The sequence below is a fragment of the Rhea pennata genome, chromosome 22, assembly GCF_028389875.1.
Source record: "Rhea pennata isolate bPtePen1 chromosome 22, bPtePen1.pri, whole genome shotgun sequence".
NCBI lineage: Eukaryota > Metazoa > Chordata > Aves > Rheiformes > Rheidae > Rhea > Rhea pennata.
In genome coordinates this window covers 1,020,672-1,039,011 of record NC_084684.1, presented here as the reverse complement: position 1 = coordinate 1,039,011, position 18,340 = coordinate 1,020,672, and the positions used below count along the sequence as shown (strand labels likewise).

At 41.3% G+C, this 18,340-nt stretch overlaps 2 protein-coding genes across 3 annotated transcripts in view; one reads left to right on the top strand and one right to left on the bottom strand.

Moving 5' to 3' along the window:
- Positions 1-979: 979 nt before the first annotated feature.
- On the bottom strand, positions 980-16,496 carry MICOS10 (mitochondrial contact site and cristae organizing system subunit 10). Its single transcript, XM_062593331.1, has 4 exons — positions 16,390-16,496; positions 4,916-4,963; positions 4,162-4,271; positions 980-1,227 (listed from the first exon to the last, which is right to left on the bottom strand). The coding sequence occupies exons 1-4, from the start codon at positions 16,454-16,456 to the stop codon at positions 1,219-1,221; spliced, it is 234 nt and encodes a 77-aa protein (XP_062449315.1). The 5' UTR covers positions 16,457-16,496; the 3' UTR covers positions 980-1,218.
- The window catches only part of CAPZB (capping actin protein of muscle Z-line subunit beta), a 68,125-nt gene continuing 65,639 nt past the window's right edge, over positions 15,855-18,340 (top strand). For both annotated transcript variants that reach the window (XM_062593330.1, XM_062593329.1), the window contains exon 1: positions 15,855-15,994. The gene's annotated coding sequence lies outside the window, so the exon portion shown is untranslated. The remainder of the gene's footprint in view (positions 15,995-18,340) is intronic.

The following is an 18,340-nucleotide window of genomic DNA, read 5'->3' as shown; positions in this document are numbered from 1 at the left end:
CTTTTCTGGCATAGTTTAAAAAACAAACATTGTGCAACTTGCTTTCCCTTGTCTCCCCTTTCTGGAGAGGAATTTGTTGTCATTCTTCCATCTGCTTGTGCTCACCATGGAGCAGCACAGGCTTTAAATAAGGGAAAGCTCACTATCAACATACAGCTATCTCTTTCTGTCTTATCAGATCTGTATTTGCAGCTTGTGCTACCCAGACAATATGCAGCAAGCATCTTAACTGGAAGGAAGAAGAGAAGCCCTTAAGAGCCATCTCAAGAGTTACAAAAATGCACTGAATCAAGAAGCGGTGAAGGAGACCTCTCAAGTCAGGAGAGGAGCGGTAGGCTACATGCCAACAAATAATTACAAGGACTGGGGTAAACGTAAAGTACAAGAGAGTATTTGGATCCGTGACTTGCCAAGGCAATAAATAGCTTTAAATACTTGTGACCCATTCCCAGACACTGAAATCTAAGCGTTCTCCCACAGAAGAAGGATGAAAAAACAATCAACCTAAAATGTAGGCTCCGAGCCAGATGACCTGTGCATCTGTTTAATTAGCCCACTGTACCAGGAGAGTTTCAAACTTTGTTCACTCCATGACTCAAAGCTTCGAGAGACATCAGCTAGCTGAGTTAGTCACGCAGCTCGGATTTGCCCTTTTCTATTATGCCTCTTTGGAGAGGACAAAATTCCAGTTCTAAAGGGCAACTGAACAAACAGGACATAGGAGTATTTATATTCCTCTCCAAACACCGGCACCAGCAGCAGGGGTCTAGCGGGTGATTTATGAGGTGGGAATGCTTCTTTGAACTGTATATTTGATGGGGGTTGCTTTTCAAGAGTGGAGAGGAACATTCGACGGCTGTCTTTTCTGAAGAACTTTCACAGTGGCTTTACCCAGGTGGTCACAGTTGCTAGGTATTCAAAATGAAGTCCTCTCCTTGCATTCTCTCGCTCTCACTCACATACAAAGTCAACACACCAGAAAAGGCCATTTTTGCTTTATTTATTTCCCAGAAGAGCTCTTCCTTGCACTTTCCAGACACAAGATACAAAACAACGAACAAAACTTTGTTTCATGTACAGAAACAGTTTGTTGGAGTATAAAGAGTTACTGGTGATCGTTATTGAAGAATGTTGGCTTATTCCAGGGGCACTTCAGTATTCCTGAGGAATAATCATTGATTTCTCCTTCCTTCCCACTGGGATAGTCTTAGCCATTAGTCACTGTTCCTGTAAAGCAAGAAGGCTTACATTATTAAAAAGCCATTTGGGTTCCATACATGGAAGGCACCGTACGATGTAAAGCAAGCCACTAAGCCTCCTAATATTTCCAGAAGGTAGGCTAACATTTTCATCCTCAGTTAGACTGAGGAGTTGAGCATGAAGACGTTAAGCAGTTAATTTTCATAAAGGAAACATGTCATGTTTTCATGCACATAAGCCTCCACTCTGATAAACTGGGTACTTCAAAAGCCCCCCAAATTATTGTGCTTTCAAGTTAACTACTCATAATCTGTACTATTAGATAGAAACCACTTCCACAAAGGGCAGAAGGAAAGGCTCCATTTGATGAACCTCTCTTCATATTGTTGCAAAACAATACAATCCACATTGCTACAAGAGTACAGTTTTTTTTGGTGATAAATAATACAGGCTAAATAGCTGGAAAGTGATACTTCACATTTTGTGAGGCAACCTAGGCAACTTGATTTTCAGCCATATGATTTTAAGCCTAGGAATTACTGCTGGATGCAAATTTTAACTTCAGGTAAAGTCACAGGGAAAGCCATTTGATCGTAGGACTTAGAGCCCTTAGAATCTTACAACTACTGATTTGAGTTTTACTGCATTTTAAATGGTCGCTTGCTCTAGATGAACGGAATCTTCTACAGGTGTCATCAATTTAATAATCCAGAGACTGGGCAGTGTGATGACAGTTACAACCAGAATGGGTGCGAAGCTGCTTTGTAATCTCCTGCTTATTTGGCAAAATGAGGGTCCTCTGTCCTGTCTTATTCTCACTCAGAATTCAGAATCAAAAACTTGATTCTGAAGAATCAAGACTCCAGAATGGATAAAGCCTTGACTAACCTCATCTGACTTCACAGTGGATTGTGGTTTGAGGTTGGACTAGATGACTTCCTAAAGTCCCTCTCAATCTCAGTTATCCTAGGAGCATATGAACTTGACAGGTTCAGAAAACTAGAAATAACTTCCGTTCAAGTCAATCCATGTTCTATTTCTCTCTCTCTCTTAAATAAAGCTGATCTGTCTTGCAGACTCTTCTGACAAGTTTGTATTTGAACAAAAAAATCCAGCTTTGTAAAGGAAGTCCTAAAGAGTTTTGTTAGAACGGTATTTGCTAGGAAAAAAACAGATGAGTGATAATGCAACAATATTTTCCAATGCTCCTAACCACCAGAAATGAAATAATTTTGCTGTAATAACCCTGGAGCCATTATCCATGACACTACATTTTGGAGAGAATTAATGACATTAACCATTAGATGGCTTCATCTGCCTCTTCCCTCTCTCAGCATGTTCAGCCTCTTTGTGCCAGAGAAAGCTAGCGGAGACAGTGTGCTGGAAACTATTTGTCTAGTCTTGTGCCATGCAGGCAGCTGTGCTTCTTCTGGGAAGTGTCCTTTCAATTACCTCATGCATCGAAGGACCACCCTTGCTTCAGAGCACAGATTAGACCTTAATCCAAATAAAACCCCCTACCAGGATGACCCACGGGTCGACTTACTGTTGCCCAGTATCCCTAGTAAAAAGCATCTTTCAGTGAACGCTGTTTTCTCAGAACATGTGAACAAGACATTTCCACTCACAGAAAATCATAGACATTTCATTTCAGTTTCTTTTTGAGGACCTAAGCTGGAAGAATACACTCAGAATGAAGCAGAAAACTAATTCGTTTTTCACGTTAACAGATCTGTCCAGAGGAATCGTGCACGGATGTCTGGCTCTAGAGCATCACTGGGATGTAGCTCGGAATGCTCTATCAGCTGGACATAAGGCCCAGTTACTCTGTACTGCTATCCAAAGGACTTTATTTTGAATTTTATTTTGGAGAAGTAGTTCAAGAGTCTTGAGACTGTTTGCAGTTCTTTAGTCAACTGGAGAGACTCTTCTCAAACAGGTATGTCTGGTAAGGTTGCAGACGGCTGGTAAAAGCCAATCTGCCAATAAATCTGAGGAGGACCAGACTTAACTTTCACCTCTAGATGCATCTGGAAAAAAACTAAAAATATTTTCAAGACACTTTTATTAAGCCAAAAAGATATACATGATCGATTTTTTTGTTTTGTTTTGTTTTTTTACTTGCCATGAAATGCTTCTGGCAGAACATCTTACCTGAGTACTTTCTAAAGTAATAAATTAACTGTAAATACATCCTGGCGGACGTCTCTCCAAATTGAGAGATGTGTTCAGAGAGGCATCACTGAAATGCTTTTAGCAGTACATGGCTTCACAGGTTCAAAACACCCAATTTTTCTACATGCCACAACAATAAATTAGCACAAGAATAGTCCCAACTTCTACTTATGAAGAAATAGAGAATATTAATTGAATTCATTTGCAGACCTAGTGCACTCCAAGTCACTATAGGTAGTTTGTAAGCATCTGGATGGTTCCTTCTAATCAATCTATTTTTAAATATTTTATTTCAGCATTGGTGATGGTAACACTCAGTAGTCATTTGAATTATCCTCTTCAATACTTTTAAGACTGTACAACTTCTTCAGACTATTACATGACTATCCAGACAAAAAAGCCACAAAACTTAAGAATGATGAGTTTTCATGTTGCAAAAAGATTAAAGCCTTGCTTCTACAGGCAGATCCACTGAAACACATGCCTGACATGACTTAAAATTTCTTCCTAGCTCACCCCTTTCCAAGGCTGAAGACAGAATGTTACTCTTATTTTTTCAGCTTTTCTAATATGTATTGTATTAGACGTGTTTACGAGTTTTGGGAAAAGCTACCTGCAGGATCCGCTAATCCTATGCACCAGATATTCAAAATACCGTAAGAGTAGGGGAACACAAGTTTCTTCTAACAGGTACTTTTTGGGAAAGGGACAGGAATTCCGATTTAAACGGTGTCTAGATATACCATTTAATGCTAATAATTAGTAGTAACCAGTAGCGGTACTTACTTTTACAAATTTGCCATGGAGAAGATATGGAGACTGAAAGTCATGCTGACAATTGGAATAAGCCATTCCTAACCCCATCCCTGACCCAAAAGCAATAGGCCATGTCTTTCCTGTGGGGAAGGTAAGCAGAGGGGAAAAAAAACAAAATTAAAAAAAAGATCTTGAATTCCTGTTTCAGTGACAGTCTTGTCAAACAAATGCCTAGAAGGAATAAATGACTATGAAGATGCATATTAGGCATTCAAATTCTGAGTCCTAGAATCTATCAAAAAACAACAAAAAACACTTCAGAAAAATAACAAGAGTAAGTAATAAGATATTGTATTTAGAATTAGAGGGTGAACTCTGAACTCAAGATATAACTGAAAATTACTTTGTTAACAATGTATAATTAAAAAAAAAAAAAAAAAAAAAAAAAAAAGAAGAACTGAGATTAGCTTTAAGACCCTAGCAAGACTGGCATAAGATTATGTCTAGACACCTGGCTCTAGTAATTTGGTTCAGGGTTTTCTGTAATTCCAAAACTTGAGTTGAGCACAGCAGGAATTCAGAGAGATGCCACATCTAACAACCTTATTACACCGCAGCTAGAAGTTTAGATAACTGTATTTCAGCTGAAATGAGCAATAATGAAGGAGTTGGTACAACACGCCAATTAAGTCTTACATGCCTCAAAGATTTCTTGGTTTTAAAGTGCACCTACACAGACATAAGTTACGAAACCAGGCAGTCAAGGTTAGTACAATATACTTACTTTTGAAGAAGATGACTGAGAAAACGATTCCTAATCCAAATCCAGCACCTGTAAGAAAAAACGCAGCAAGTGAGGACTAAGATAATGCATAGCAATGGAAAATACTTCAGTTCTTTTCATTAATCCTTTGTTCTGGCTCAGAAATACCAAAATAGATAGTATTTCAGCACACCAAAATAAACAAACAAATAAATAAGTACTCTTAAAAAATAAAAATATTCTTGAAAAAATAATTCTTATTTTCTTAAATGTATTTAGGTAGCTAATTCAGATGTGAATCCTTATCCATTCAATAACATTACAATTGGAAAGATTTGGGAAACAAACTAAATCCTCATCCCAGGGAAAGTTACTGAATTTCTGTCACCGTTTACAATGTGGAAGAAAGATTTATTTGGCTCATTGTCACTGAATGAGAAACACTTAAATGAATTATTGGGTCCTTGAGCTTTAGATTTTGCAGATGAATATCTTATTTAGTTTATCTCGCTGCTTTAACTACTTCAACGTGTGTCCGGAGGGCAGCGAAACTTTGATGCTTTGTGTTACTCTATACCTTGCAAAGGAAAGCTCCAGGCTGCTTATCTTTCACATCCACAACATTCATTATAGAGTGTATTTAAACACATTAGGAATGAATGACTTTTCACATCCTTATACTGTATAGACATAATTGCAGCAGTTCAGAAATTTATCCAGCACCATTAAAGAACTTAGTTGGCATATTTAAAAATAATTTCTGCTTTCCTTGGAAGGTGTGCTCATGATTTCTTGTAAGAAGTCAGGCAAGTCTGCAAAATTCTTCCCAAAACCCAATAAATAACATTGAAAAATTTGAGTCCAGGGGATAAATTCTACCTTTAGTTATATCCATTAATGACAACAGTTAGAAAGGCCATATGTATGCTCCCTAAAAACATTAGTTTCAGGTTTATTTTACAACATAAGTAAATAAAATAAAAAACCCCTCTTATTTTAATGCATGAAATCTACCTGACATAACTGAGTTTTATTAATTAAAAAACTTCTTTTTAAAGTAGTCCTAAAAGCATGCAATCCTTTTTTAAGCTCCTGTTGAACGCATTACTAAGTGGGTCAAGTCCAGAACAATGCCAAAGAATCCTATACCCTCTTGGCATACAGCGGTAATCTTTTTTCCGTTTCCTTTTGCTCTTTAAACCTTTTCCCTTGCAAAAAGTACACTAACGGTTGCTCCTGTTGAAGCACAGATCACTGAAACAATACTCACTGTACTGCCTAGTAAGTTAGGCATCTTATACTTTTCACTGATTAAAAAAAAAAAAAACACTCTTGAATATTGGAACAGAGATGACTGCCTAAACAAAACCCCTGATATTTACCCTCCAGTTGACTTCACTATCTGTATTTACTGAGAAATGGAAAGCAAAGTTGCTCTGAAAACTTTTTGTGTTATTACATATTTTCACTTGATCCAATTGTGATAAAGGTAACTGCTTTACCAGGTCATTACAGTTTTAGAGCAGGTTTACAAAACATGCAGTTGCAGGGAAGAACTTTGACCGCCTGCCAAGTGGTCCTGACAACTCCCCCAGACATCCCAGAAACTGAGCATTTCGCAGAAGGTCAGGTTTTCACTCTAATCATTCGCACAGCTAAGGAAAGTCTCGGTTCTTCAGATGTCCGGTCAGAGCTTCAGGCTTCTTCTGTACTTCAGATAGTGAGAGATAAAATACTTGGAGAATTTTTTATTTATTTATTTTTATAAACAGTTAACTCTACTCATCCTGCACAACTGCCCAGCATTTACGGTCAGAGTGGAAGAGCCATCATGGATTAGTAAGAGCAGTAGTTCATCCATACTAACATCTCCACTCCCCCTCCCCAAGAAGGGCCTTCCTTCTGTACCTTTGCTATAATGCAGCTGGTGTTGGCTCGAGCCAAATATTTATGCTATTAAGGATAATTACTATCTTCAAGAATTCATCCAACAGACAACTGTTTGGCCCTCCGACCTGGCTCCCTCTGACTGTCTTCTACAATACGTAGTTACGCCGCCTTTTTGGTTTGGGCTGTTGTACTTTAGGTCCAAATATGACTTTTGGAGGCAATTACTTTCAGTTCAGACAGCCCTAGGCGTTGTTTGAACTGTCCGGCTGAGGCGGCCCGTCATGCAGGGAGCGATACTGTTCTGTGCTTCCTTTCCAAGGAAAGATTCCCTCTGCCAATCCAAACAGTTTAGCTAATCAATGAGAAATGATTTACAGGATGACAAACTGTGCATCATCTAGATGCAGAGCCCAAGCAATTGCTAATGTCGCCACATTTTCCATGTTACCAGTCAAACCCACAAGCCTGCTTACCAGTGTGGTTGCAGACTGGTTACATTTGTCTTTAAAAAAAGGTTGTGCTAAGAAAGTCACTACAGTTAATATAGTAGCTATCTTGCTATCTACATCTATAAAGCATTATTTTGTATTCTCTACCCTCCTTCAGATGCACTCTCAATTACACCCCCATCTGCAAGGGCACCACACAGATGCCATCAGTGCCATTTCCTGTTGGCCATCAGGGATGCTGCAGAACACACCTGGGGTGAAAAATATATTATTTCTGCCAACTGCAAATCAATACAAGGCCTAAAACAAAATCTAGGTCTTCCTCCACACTAATGCCCAGCACCGTTTTTAAGCATGATCTCGCATGACAGACGTTTTAAGACAGAAGGATATGTTTTCTCTAAGTTTTTTCCTACCACATTCATTTAAGCAGAACAATCACTACAGGTGACCATGGAACTATAGTTACTGTGGTGCCTACAAACAAGATTCTGAAGAAGTGAAAGTCTGGTTCCAGAAAAAGGATTTTTATTTTAATTGCTTCTCACAAAAAAAACACCACAGTGTCAGTTTTAGAGGCCATCACCCCACTCTACTCCAACCGAGAGAGGAATACAGCGGTAGATTAGCTTAGAAAGAAGATGGTAACAGATCTGGGGCCTTGCTCTAGGTTAACGAAAAGCTACAGGGAAACAAAAGCGGAAATCCAACAGCTAATTTTTTTTGTTTGTTTGTTTTCTATACAAGAAGGCAACTTGAAAAACAAAGCCTTCTTCACTTCCTTGATCCCAAAGTCAGGTTCTTTCCACTTCCCACTGAAAAATGGGCTAGAAATTATGCTGAGAAACGTTGCTTATCAAAACACCCCTTTCAACAAGAAAGGCTCACATCTCCCCTCTTGTGCAAGCCAGTGCATAGACATTTGCTCTTTTCCAATTGGCTTGAATGGTCAGTATTGGTTTTAACTTAAAACCAGAAGCTTTAGCTGCATTTAATTTCGTACCCTGCCTGGTTAAGAAGCTATTTCTGTGGACAGTTTGTCACTCATCTGCATTCCACCAGGAAGTATTTGAGGTTGTGTGGTCATTTCCTGCGTCTCCAAGACCAAGGGGGAGCTAAAACATCTTTTCTTGGAAACAAAGTAATGCATTTCACTTTAATTCTATATAAAGTTACACAAGAGATAAACAATGGCAGAGCTGCTGATGAGTTTTACAGGTTTAAGTTCTCATGCTCAATTTCCTTTAAAAGAGGCAACATGTTGCTTCAAAGAGCCTCCCACCTGACCAAGGGACACTCAGTCTGCAGCTGTTTCCACTAAAGATCAGCACCTCTAGGCCAGGCTTTAACTTCATAACAATAAAACATGAAAGGTTTATCTTACAATAAAAACAAACGAACATGGAAAAGCTAAGGGCTTGATCCATGCTGGGCACGGTCTCCCTCCCTTTCTTGCATGACAGACTCTTTGGAGGAAAAGGCCACAGGAAAGAGTGCAACACATTTTTCACCTTCTCTGACAGTTTAAAATGTTTAACTAGAAAACCAGGCTCTTCCACCCTACCTCTATCAATTCAGCTTAAAACTCATTTACAGTCATTGTCAACATGGGACAGGATGGTTCTGTGGACACGTTACTCCCGTTCCCCCATAAGCATTCCTGGCTGCTTATGTACCAAGAGAACCAGGAGGAATTGGCATTAGGCAGAGAGCCTAGTCTAAGAAACTTTTTCTTTCTACTTTTCTGGCTCATACCTCTTCCAAGAAAAATGTCATGGTACCTCAAATCAATCTAACACACAGACAAGTACGCGCCATATACCCAACAGGACATCATAAAAGCATCTCATGGAGAAACATAAATCTTTAAGATGGACTCCTGCCCCAGAAGAACATCTGGGAAAAGCTTTTTCTATAAACATAATCAACAGTCCATACAACCGAGATACTATGCAGTTCTTTCCTAGGCTATCCTAGCTACAGGCTGAAGCAGCTATCAAGACAGCCACACCTCGATATACATGTCTTTGGTAGTTTGAAGCTTAACATAGAAGGATTAAACTCTGCTCATTGGCATTTGGCAGAGGTGTTGCCGTTACGGTGGCATTCGGAAGCTTTCCGATTATTTAAGAATCTTCTTTTTGTCATCAGATAAGTCTCTTCTCCCATTCCTTATGCCCAAATACAAACCACACAACTTCAGCCTCCTTGCCTTCATGTTCTGTTGTTTTACATTCAAATAAAATAAATTATTAAAACAAAATCATGTAGCAGCTCCTGGAAGATGGCTTACTAGTTCTAAGAAAGTGGCAACTACTCTGTATGGACTAGACTCTCTGAAACAGGATTTCAGCAATCTAGTCCTTAACTAGTTAGGACAGAGAAGATTTCCTCTCAGCTAAAAAGACAATTTCCATTAGCAGCAAAACAAATCCTGCAATAGTTTCAGTAACTTAACTTGACTTTTGGGACAGTGAAAGCCATAGCCTTAAGGTTTAACACCAGTTCTCATCCACAGGCCTGACAAACTGGAGGTCTCACGTGAGCATCTGCTCAGTACAGCACTAGAATTTGCTTGATGTAAAGAAGCATTAAAAAAAAATGAAGATCTTAGAAACAAATAAAACACTCAGATTATCTCAAACTATCCATTTTCTGTTGTTGTTGAAGAGTGTTTCTCTCCTCCCCCCCCCCAAAAAAAAAATCCATGACAAGATACATAGATAAATATTGTGCAAAAATGGGGAAGAGTCTTTTTCTTATAAGAGAACCTTCACAGAATAGCACCTCGCATCAGTTAGAAATCTGAGACCATGCAATCACTTATTTACTGAGAGAACTAATTTTAAACAGCCTCTTAGCTATGCCTTTTGTGCCAGAAATCAGACTTTCTTCAAATACCAACTTTGAAGCTTTCTTTCTCATCTCCCCTGTTGCGTGGATTGTTTACATAGCAGAAAGAAAGATGAGGAAGGATATTGGAAGAAAGCGCAGTGAAACTATATACTAAGTAATCTAGGAAGAAACAGGAAAAAAAGTCTGTTTGTTTTGTTCTTGCATTTGACTGCAGCAACACGTAATACTTGGAATGACAAAATAAGAGTATCCAAATCCCAGAACAATGTAAAAATCTCGATATGTTTTCAGGGGGCACTTTTGCCCCCAAGCACTCCTGCTGTTCAACCGCTATCCAAAGACTAACCTTAGATAAACATCAGGACTTTCACACATGGACACACAGCAGCTGGAAGTATCAGTGTTAGCCACGACCTCCTAAGCAATCACAGTGATAAGAGTCTTGTAGTCTGGCCAGAAACGGTTCATATCCAGAGTGCCCAACGGGTTGGTGAGACAACAGGGCACATCAAGTTTTTCAACAAAAATGAGAGCTGCACTCGCATTAGATGCACATATATACCTGACCAGCAAGATACTCATAATATGGACAATACAATTCTGACAGAAAACTCTGTCTTGTCTTACTGTAATAAAATGATGCCGCTAGCGACAACAATAACATTGAAAGAAAAAAAAAAGTTTTGCTGGAGTGAACACATTCACACTTAGGGCTTTTGCAAGTCTAGCTGTGAGGGTTGGCAATCAGGCTTTTCCTTTCCCATCCAATATAGGTTGACCATTACTGACGTCTACTGGCCCAGCTAAGAAACAGGGACAATTAGAACAAGAATCATAGAATCAGTAAGGTTGGAAGGGACCTCTGGAGATCATCTACTCCAACCTCCCTGCTCAAGCAGGGTCACCTAGAGTATGTTAGACAGGGTTGTATCCAGGCGGGCCTTGAATATCTCCAGACAAGGAGACTCCACAACCTCTCTGGGCAACCCATTCCAGTGCTCTGTCACTCTCACAGCGAAGAAATTCCCCCTCACGTTCAGGCGGAACTTCCTGTGGTTCAGCTTTCGCCTGTTGCCTCTTGTCCTGTCACACGGGAGAACTGAAAAGAGTTTGTCTCTGTCCCCCTGACACCCTCTCTTCAGGTACTTGTACACATTGATAAGATCCCCTCTCAGTCTTCTCTTCCCCAGGCTGAAGAGGCCCAGCTCTCACAGCCGTTCCTCATAGGGCAGGTGCTCCAGCCCTTTGATCATCTTCATACCCCTATGCTAGACTCCCTCCAGTAGCTCCATGTCTCTCTTGTCCTGGGGAGCCCAGTCACAGTTTTTCTGTCAGGCTGTCTTGCCCAGCAGAAGTCCACAACAGTCTGGAAGAAGGGACCAGCAGGACTTCCCTCACTTTCACTCACAACCTGGCTAGTTAGTTGATCTAGTTGCTTTAGGGAGGACAACTTGGTCAGATGGTCTGTCAAACAGCTCAGAGAGACGCTCGCTCACTTTTTAAGTCCTTCCTGGAACAGTAGAGATGCTTTTGAGGAGATGAGCTCTGAAATCTGAAGCAAAGGCCTCCTTTAGGAAGAACACCAGGAAACAGTGCAGTTAGGGCAATAGAGAGCTAGATTCATGAAGGGGACCCCTCTGCAAGAAAAGACTTTTTGTCTTTTTTCCAAAAGGAGATAACAGTCACTTAATATTTAGGTGGGCAATGAATTCAGAGTTCTGCTAACAATGTAATTAAATATTGCTGCTAGACTTTTGACTAAAAGCCTATTCTTCAAGGAGTGCTTGTCCAGCTCTTCAAAATGAGACATCTTTCTGTTGGCTGCATTGCCTCCCACACAGTCCAAGTGAGCCATAAGCAGTTAGTATTTATATTAATTTGTCTGCTACAAGATATGACTAGTAGAATTGGACCCTCTCCTGTATGATAGGGGAAAATAGGATTACCACTGAAGTCCAAATAACAGTGCAGCTGTGTGCTTGCATAATATTCATGTTCTCCAATATTAAAAACAAAATTCCAAATAAAGTAAGTCTCTTGTCCTTGTAGTTTAATTAGCCACATTATGATAGGCAGGTAAAATAAATAAATAAATAAAACCAAACCAGTTTAGAACAGGAATCTCAGCATTTTTATATATTTAGAAAACATTTAATTCAGTTTTCAGAAAGTGTAATCAGGTTTTATCATTATATTGACTGACTTTATCCTATTGATAACCATGTAAAGCATTATTTAAAAATACTGTAATTGAAATCCATACAATGAATCTTTCTGAAAAAGTCCATCTGTGGAATGACACAAACAATACATGTTCATCCTTGCCATTAAAAAAACAGCTATTCAAGCAGACAAAAGAATGCAGCCAGAATAAATCACCCTAAAACTGTAGTAGAATTTAAAATGTTTTTTCTTCTCTTAAATAAAGTTCCTATTAAAAGGGAATCAGGAGAGTTTCATTTTCAGATGTCAAAACAGGATTAAAGGAAAACGAACATTGCTACAGTCGGTTACTTAGAAGCTTCCAAGCTGAATTTTGGACAGACAGAGACATGCATGAAAACATCTGCATCTCCTGCAAATAACCAACTTCAACCTGGGAACTTAACATACAAACGGAGACGCAAACAGCTTTCCCAGGACTACCTGTTAGTAGCAGAAAAATTATAGCATTTAAGTCATTTAAAAATACAACGGTTTCAATACAAAACACACACTCAATCTTTACTGCCTTACTGTTCCCTGGGAGCAGCATATAAGAATCATTTGTCCAAAGTTATGTGCTCTCAGAGGAAAGCAAGCGTCAGTCTTTCAGAAGTACAAATCTGAGGCCCAAGGTTGAAAGCCAGTGGGATGGAAGATGACCACAATACTATTTACTTCCATTTCTTTTCTCCACAGAACTCTACTTCCTTGATATATATATATATTTTTTAATAACAGTATTGGTTGGGATAGCTGGAGAGGACATAGGAACGTAAAGCTTTGCACTTCGAGAAGAAATCCACTGCAGCTGGATTCTCTTTTCCTACACATGAAAGGAGTAAACTTTCTGATGCATAAGAAAATTAGTATTAGGAGAATAGAATGTAAAGTTTAATTATATTGGTGATTGCACAGGTGAACAGCCTTGAAAATTGTGCACAGCTGGAGTCAGCATGATCTAGATTGCTCATCACAGAAACAGACTGGTCAGCCAAGAAAGCACAAATCAATCAACTATGCACAAAACCTTCCTACTGTGTGGTTACAACTAGGTTTAGAAAGGGAAGGGGAAGAAAAAAAATAATTTGATCTACCTAGACACATTCTCATCATTAACAAAACAAATAAATAAACTACGTCAGCCCTAATAAGGGTGGGTTAGCACCTAAACTGCATTTAACTATGTTTCGAAGTCTTGTGCAGGCTTTACAGTATCATTTGCTCTTTTAAATGAAATACTATCTTATCAGATTTGACTGTGTTCTGTTTTGAAGTAGCAGGGGGAAAAACGAAAGAGTTTAGTATGAAGTTACAGGATGTGCAAACGGAATGAGCAAGAAGTCAAAAATATAATATTGCACTTACAGATGTAACCTAAAACATATGTATTTTGGACATTTTGGTGGCAATCCTTCCAAGAACTTGATTTCCAACCAAAACAATACAGCATAATTACAAGCTATATAACCAATTACAAATAAAACGGCTTAAAAAAATCCTGTAGGCTACACAGCCCCTGCTATCATTTTAAAACGTACTATTGCTATTAGAGGTATGCCAATAGCTGCTACGTCCTCTTCTCACTCTCTTCTCTTCCCCATGCCCCCTCATCTCTCGAATAAATTTATAGGAGCTACCTGTGTCTACAATTCTGACAGACACCAGGAAACCATCTTGCACACAAGGCTTCAGAAATTCAGTGCCTTCTTTACTTACAATATCTGAAATGGGAAAACACAAGGCTATTCACAATGTTTCTCTTCCCCAGCCATTGGCTGGAATTACGTATCTTGCGATCGTGCTCAGGAAGGATGTAAAGGAACGTGCAGGAAGGAAACTACGGCTACCCAAAGGAAAAGTCTGACAAAGAGCTACTAAGGATTTGGTTAACTTTTAAATCCCACAAAAAAAGGCAAGAGAAAGAAAGATAATGAAGAAAATTATTTACTTGAGATTTCTAAGACAACAATGTCCTTGTTTATCACTCGAGCAAAAATTACAGTAACATTATGAAAACAGTCAGCACAACCACTTAAGTTTTTGAAGCCCTTGCAAAGAAAACAACCATTTCCACTGAGACAGTCTGAGAAAGTTTGTGTTAGCACTTGTTGAACAGTCCCCATTGCTAAGCCACCAGCTCATTTCACATGTAAAGGCCACCATCATCTTCAGTCACTAACTGCTGGAGCAGAAGCAACTTCTGGACTCTTACAACTTTCAAAGTTCACAAGCCATTTGTTGTTAATATTATGAAATAGGTTGTAACCACAGAGGTCTCAGTTACTGGATCAATTACTAGATGAAAGGACACAACACAGAAAAATGCTATCACAGAAAAGAGAAATATGTGTCTGAGGACATCACGCTAGGTCTAGTGCTACAGTTCCCAAATTAAGAACTGCAGCCCATGTGCCCTTTTCACGTGACCTACTGAAGAACTTCAATTTTACTGAGATCTCTGCTCAACACCTCTAGTCATCGTTGAGCTAACACTGGGAATTCTTGGTCTAGTTTTAGTGCAGAAAATATAATCACACTTTCATCCATCCATCACCACTGCAGGATGGAAGGGAACACCAAATGAAAAAGAATAGCCTGCTGGAATGACATGCTGCATCATAAAGAAGTCTCTATCCATTTCTTTCAACCTCCCAGAGAGGTTTTCCACATACAGCATTCCTACATGCTACACAGCTGCAGCACGGAAGAAATTTTAGTTTATAATTTGGCATACTTAATTTTTTATGATAAAACAAGCAATGCTACAGAAACATAAACATATCTGGACATGTTTGTCAGACAAACCTGAATAGAATTTCATAAGACAAAACACTGCTCCGGAGCACTTGACACTTTTCAAAGGCCTGCTATAAACAATGGAAGTTTCAGTTTACTCAAAACAATTAAACATCTTTTCTAACGGAAAAGTATTAAGCAACCAAAACACAGAGTGCCTCATCGGCCTGGAAAAGCATTAGGCAATAAAAACACAGAATCCCTCACCAGTTTTCAAGCATAAGACCACTAGAGAAAAAAGTCACATTTTTGAGATATTATTTATGTTTTAGAAAAAAAAAACTCCAGCACCAACACAGAACCCGCACCCTTCACGTGTGATATCTCACTTCTTGTTTCATACATTGTATTTAAAGATCTGCGTTGGGCAGACTCATTCCTTAAAGCTGCAACCTCCCTCTAGTTAGTCTGACAGCCAGTCACTGGAAGAGCACAGAACCACACGTGCATAGTTACAATCACTTTATCAGCTTTAATGAAACGTTATATAGGGGAGGTACTGATCGTACAGACACGTGCATGTTTCTAACTTTAAGGATAAAGAAATTTGGGGAAAGCAAAACAAAAACAAACTTGTATTCGTACTTAAATAAAACACACAACGGCCTGCAGGGTTGGGACATCAGAGGGGAAGCATTTCAATGTCAAACGGCGGCACATGCCAAGGCGCTGAGCGTATCACGCCGTGCATATCTCTGAACAAGTGCAGTCCACACGGCGTGATGCGACCCGCTCGGCGCAAGGGAGATTTATCAAACCGAGCCGCCACCTGCCTGGCGGCACTGAGGGAACCTCACGGAGGCCGCCCGGGGCAAGGGGACACCGGAGCCTGCCCTGGTGCCCTCAGGGACCTTCAGTAGGGATTAACCGGAGATGAAAAACAAGCTTCGGCTCCGTGGTAACGGTAAGGCCGGGATGGGGGGGAGGGGGCGCCAGAGGCGGCCCCATCGTGTGGGTGTGTGTGTGTGTGGGGGGGTGCTGCGGCCAAGGTCACCTTGCCAGGCCCGGGGCGGCGCGGCTGCTTCCCGGGCGACGAGGGGACACAGGGCGGCTGGGCCGCGAGGACACACGGCGGCTGGGCCGCGAGAGGCCGCCACCACCGCCGGCGGGTCCCCTCCGCCACCGCCGGTCGGGGCCGGGCCCTGAGGCGAGGCCCGGGGGGTTGGGGGACACTGGGCCTCAGTGTGGCCCTTCGCCGCCGGGCCCGGCCGAGCGCCGGGAGCCTGGGGGGTGGCGCCTCCACCGCCCCGAGGCGCCTGGCCCGCGGCCTCCCCACGCCCCCCGCCGCGCCGGCCTTACCCAGCTTAACGGCGGCGTCCGCCAGGCACCGGTCCCACTTCCTGCCCAGCTCGCTCTCCGACGCCATCTTCGCCGTCCCCTCCCACCTCAAGCCCGCGCGCCGCTCTCGCGAGACCCGCCGGCGCGGAGCGGGCGGGCGGCCGAGCACCAAGTCTCGCGAGATTTCCTTCCCGCCCTCCCCGTAACGGTCGGCGTGCCCGTCGCCGTTGTCAAGGTTACTGCGGGCGAGGGCGTGATGGCGGCCGCCTCGGCTGGGCCCCCAGGCCCCGGGGGAGGGGGGCGATGCCGGGCCCCCATCTCCTTGTAAAGCCGCGTAGAGTCTCACAGAGCACCCACACAAGTCTTGTATCCCACAGGCTACACAAGCGTGTGGGGCCAGCCCCGAGGACCTCTATTTAAGAGCGGCCTAAGCCTGAAGTCAAGGGGGGAGGTGGGTGGTGGCAGGGGAAGGTTGTTTTTTTTTTTTTTTGGGGGGGGGGGGGGCTGGCTGGCTGGCTGGCTGGCTGGCTGGCTATGTGCCGTGTTGGGTTGCCCATGTTAGAGAAAGGAGCCAGGGAAAGGGCGTGAGCAACTCAAAGAGGTATTTTTGCAGGCCCTGAGGTGTGCACTGGTGTTGCAGAAACGCGAATGTAAGCGCAAATAGCTTTAAGCAAGCTGTAAGGAACTTTATACTCCGAGTGATGTGTAGGCTTCTTCAAAGCTTTCTTCAGAAGCCTTGTGAAAACTACAGAGTATGTTTCAGATGACATCTCTATTCGTGCTTGGTAGGACAGTTTTTAACAGTAACTATTCTTTTACTATTTTTTTTCCAGTTTTCTGTATCAAATGTAAAGGATGAAGTGCTATTGCTTTATAAAACTGAACCTCCTAAAGTATGATCAAGTCAACAAATGGAAATCAAACAGAACTCTCTGAAGTTTTCCAGAAGTTCTCTGAATTCACTTGTTATTGTTTGCACTCTGATCTGTCCTAATGGCATGACTAGGTTTGATCCAGAGCAGTGATCTAAGACTTTCATACTTGGTGTAGCTTAACTCCTTCACAAATTACTAAATGATCCCAGTTGGCTGTGGCTTTTAATTAATTTGCAAAATCTAAATGCATTTTTTCCCTTTTCTGGAACACAAACAAGTAGTTGCAGGTTCAAAAGTTTTGCATGAAGGAGGCCGCTGTCCCCCTGTAAAGGGAATCTCTGGCTCTCTTGCTCTCCCTGCAACTCACTCAAAGTAGTTTGCATTACTGTATTGTCAGTATGAAAACTAGTGCCATGCATCAAGTTACTTGGAAAAATATCAATGGAGTGACATAGTTTTTTACTTTAACCAGATAAAAAAAAAAGCATTTTCAGAAACAACAGGTTCACTGGTACGTCCTAATGTGCCAGCTCCTCCGTGCACTTCCCAGCATTCTCAGTCCTGGAAAATACCAGGAGAGAAAAGATAGTCGAGATACTCCAGATACTTCCCCTCTCCCTCAGTTAAAATTACAGAAATCAGTATTTTAAAATAATGCAGAAATATAATCTTCCCCTTGGCAAAAACAAATACTTGGTGCTGGCTGATGCGTAGTCTCACTTCACACTTACTCATTTTCAGACTTGCAAGCTCACTGGAAAGCTCTGTTGGTTCAGGGATGAAGGAAGAGGTGGCGAGCAGCTGGACTGCAAGTAAGGTGCTTTATAAAGGGTCACGTTGCTCTATAATGGCTCTCAGTGTATTTGACAGCCTTGCATCAGGAACCTGGTGCACTAAACCCCTTCTAAGGAGATGGAATAGTTCAGTGTAATTGTTTTGAACATCCAGTTTCCTTCTGAGAATTCTGTCTGCTTCTGTTAAATCCTGGAGGAACTGAATGATCAGAGGGGGACTCTGGAAAATGTTATCCATTAACTAACTAGAGTCCATTCTCTGAACCCCTTTTCCTTTCCCTCCTCAGCCCCTGGGCAAAATTA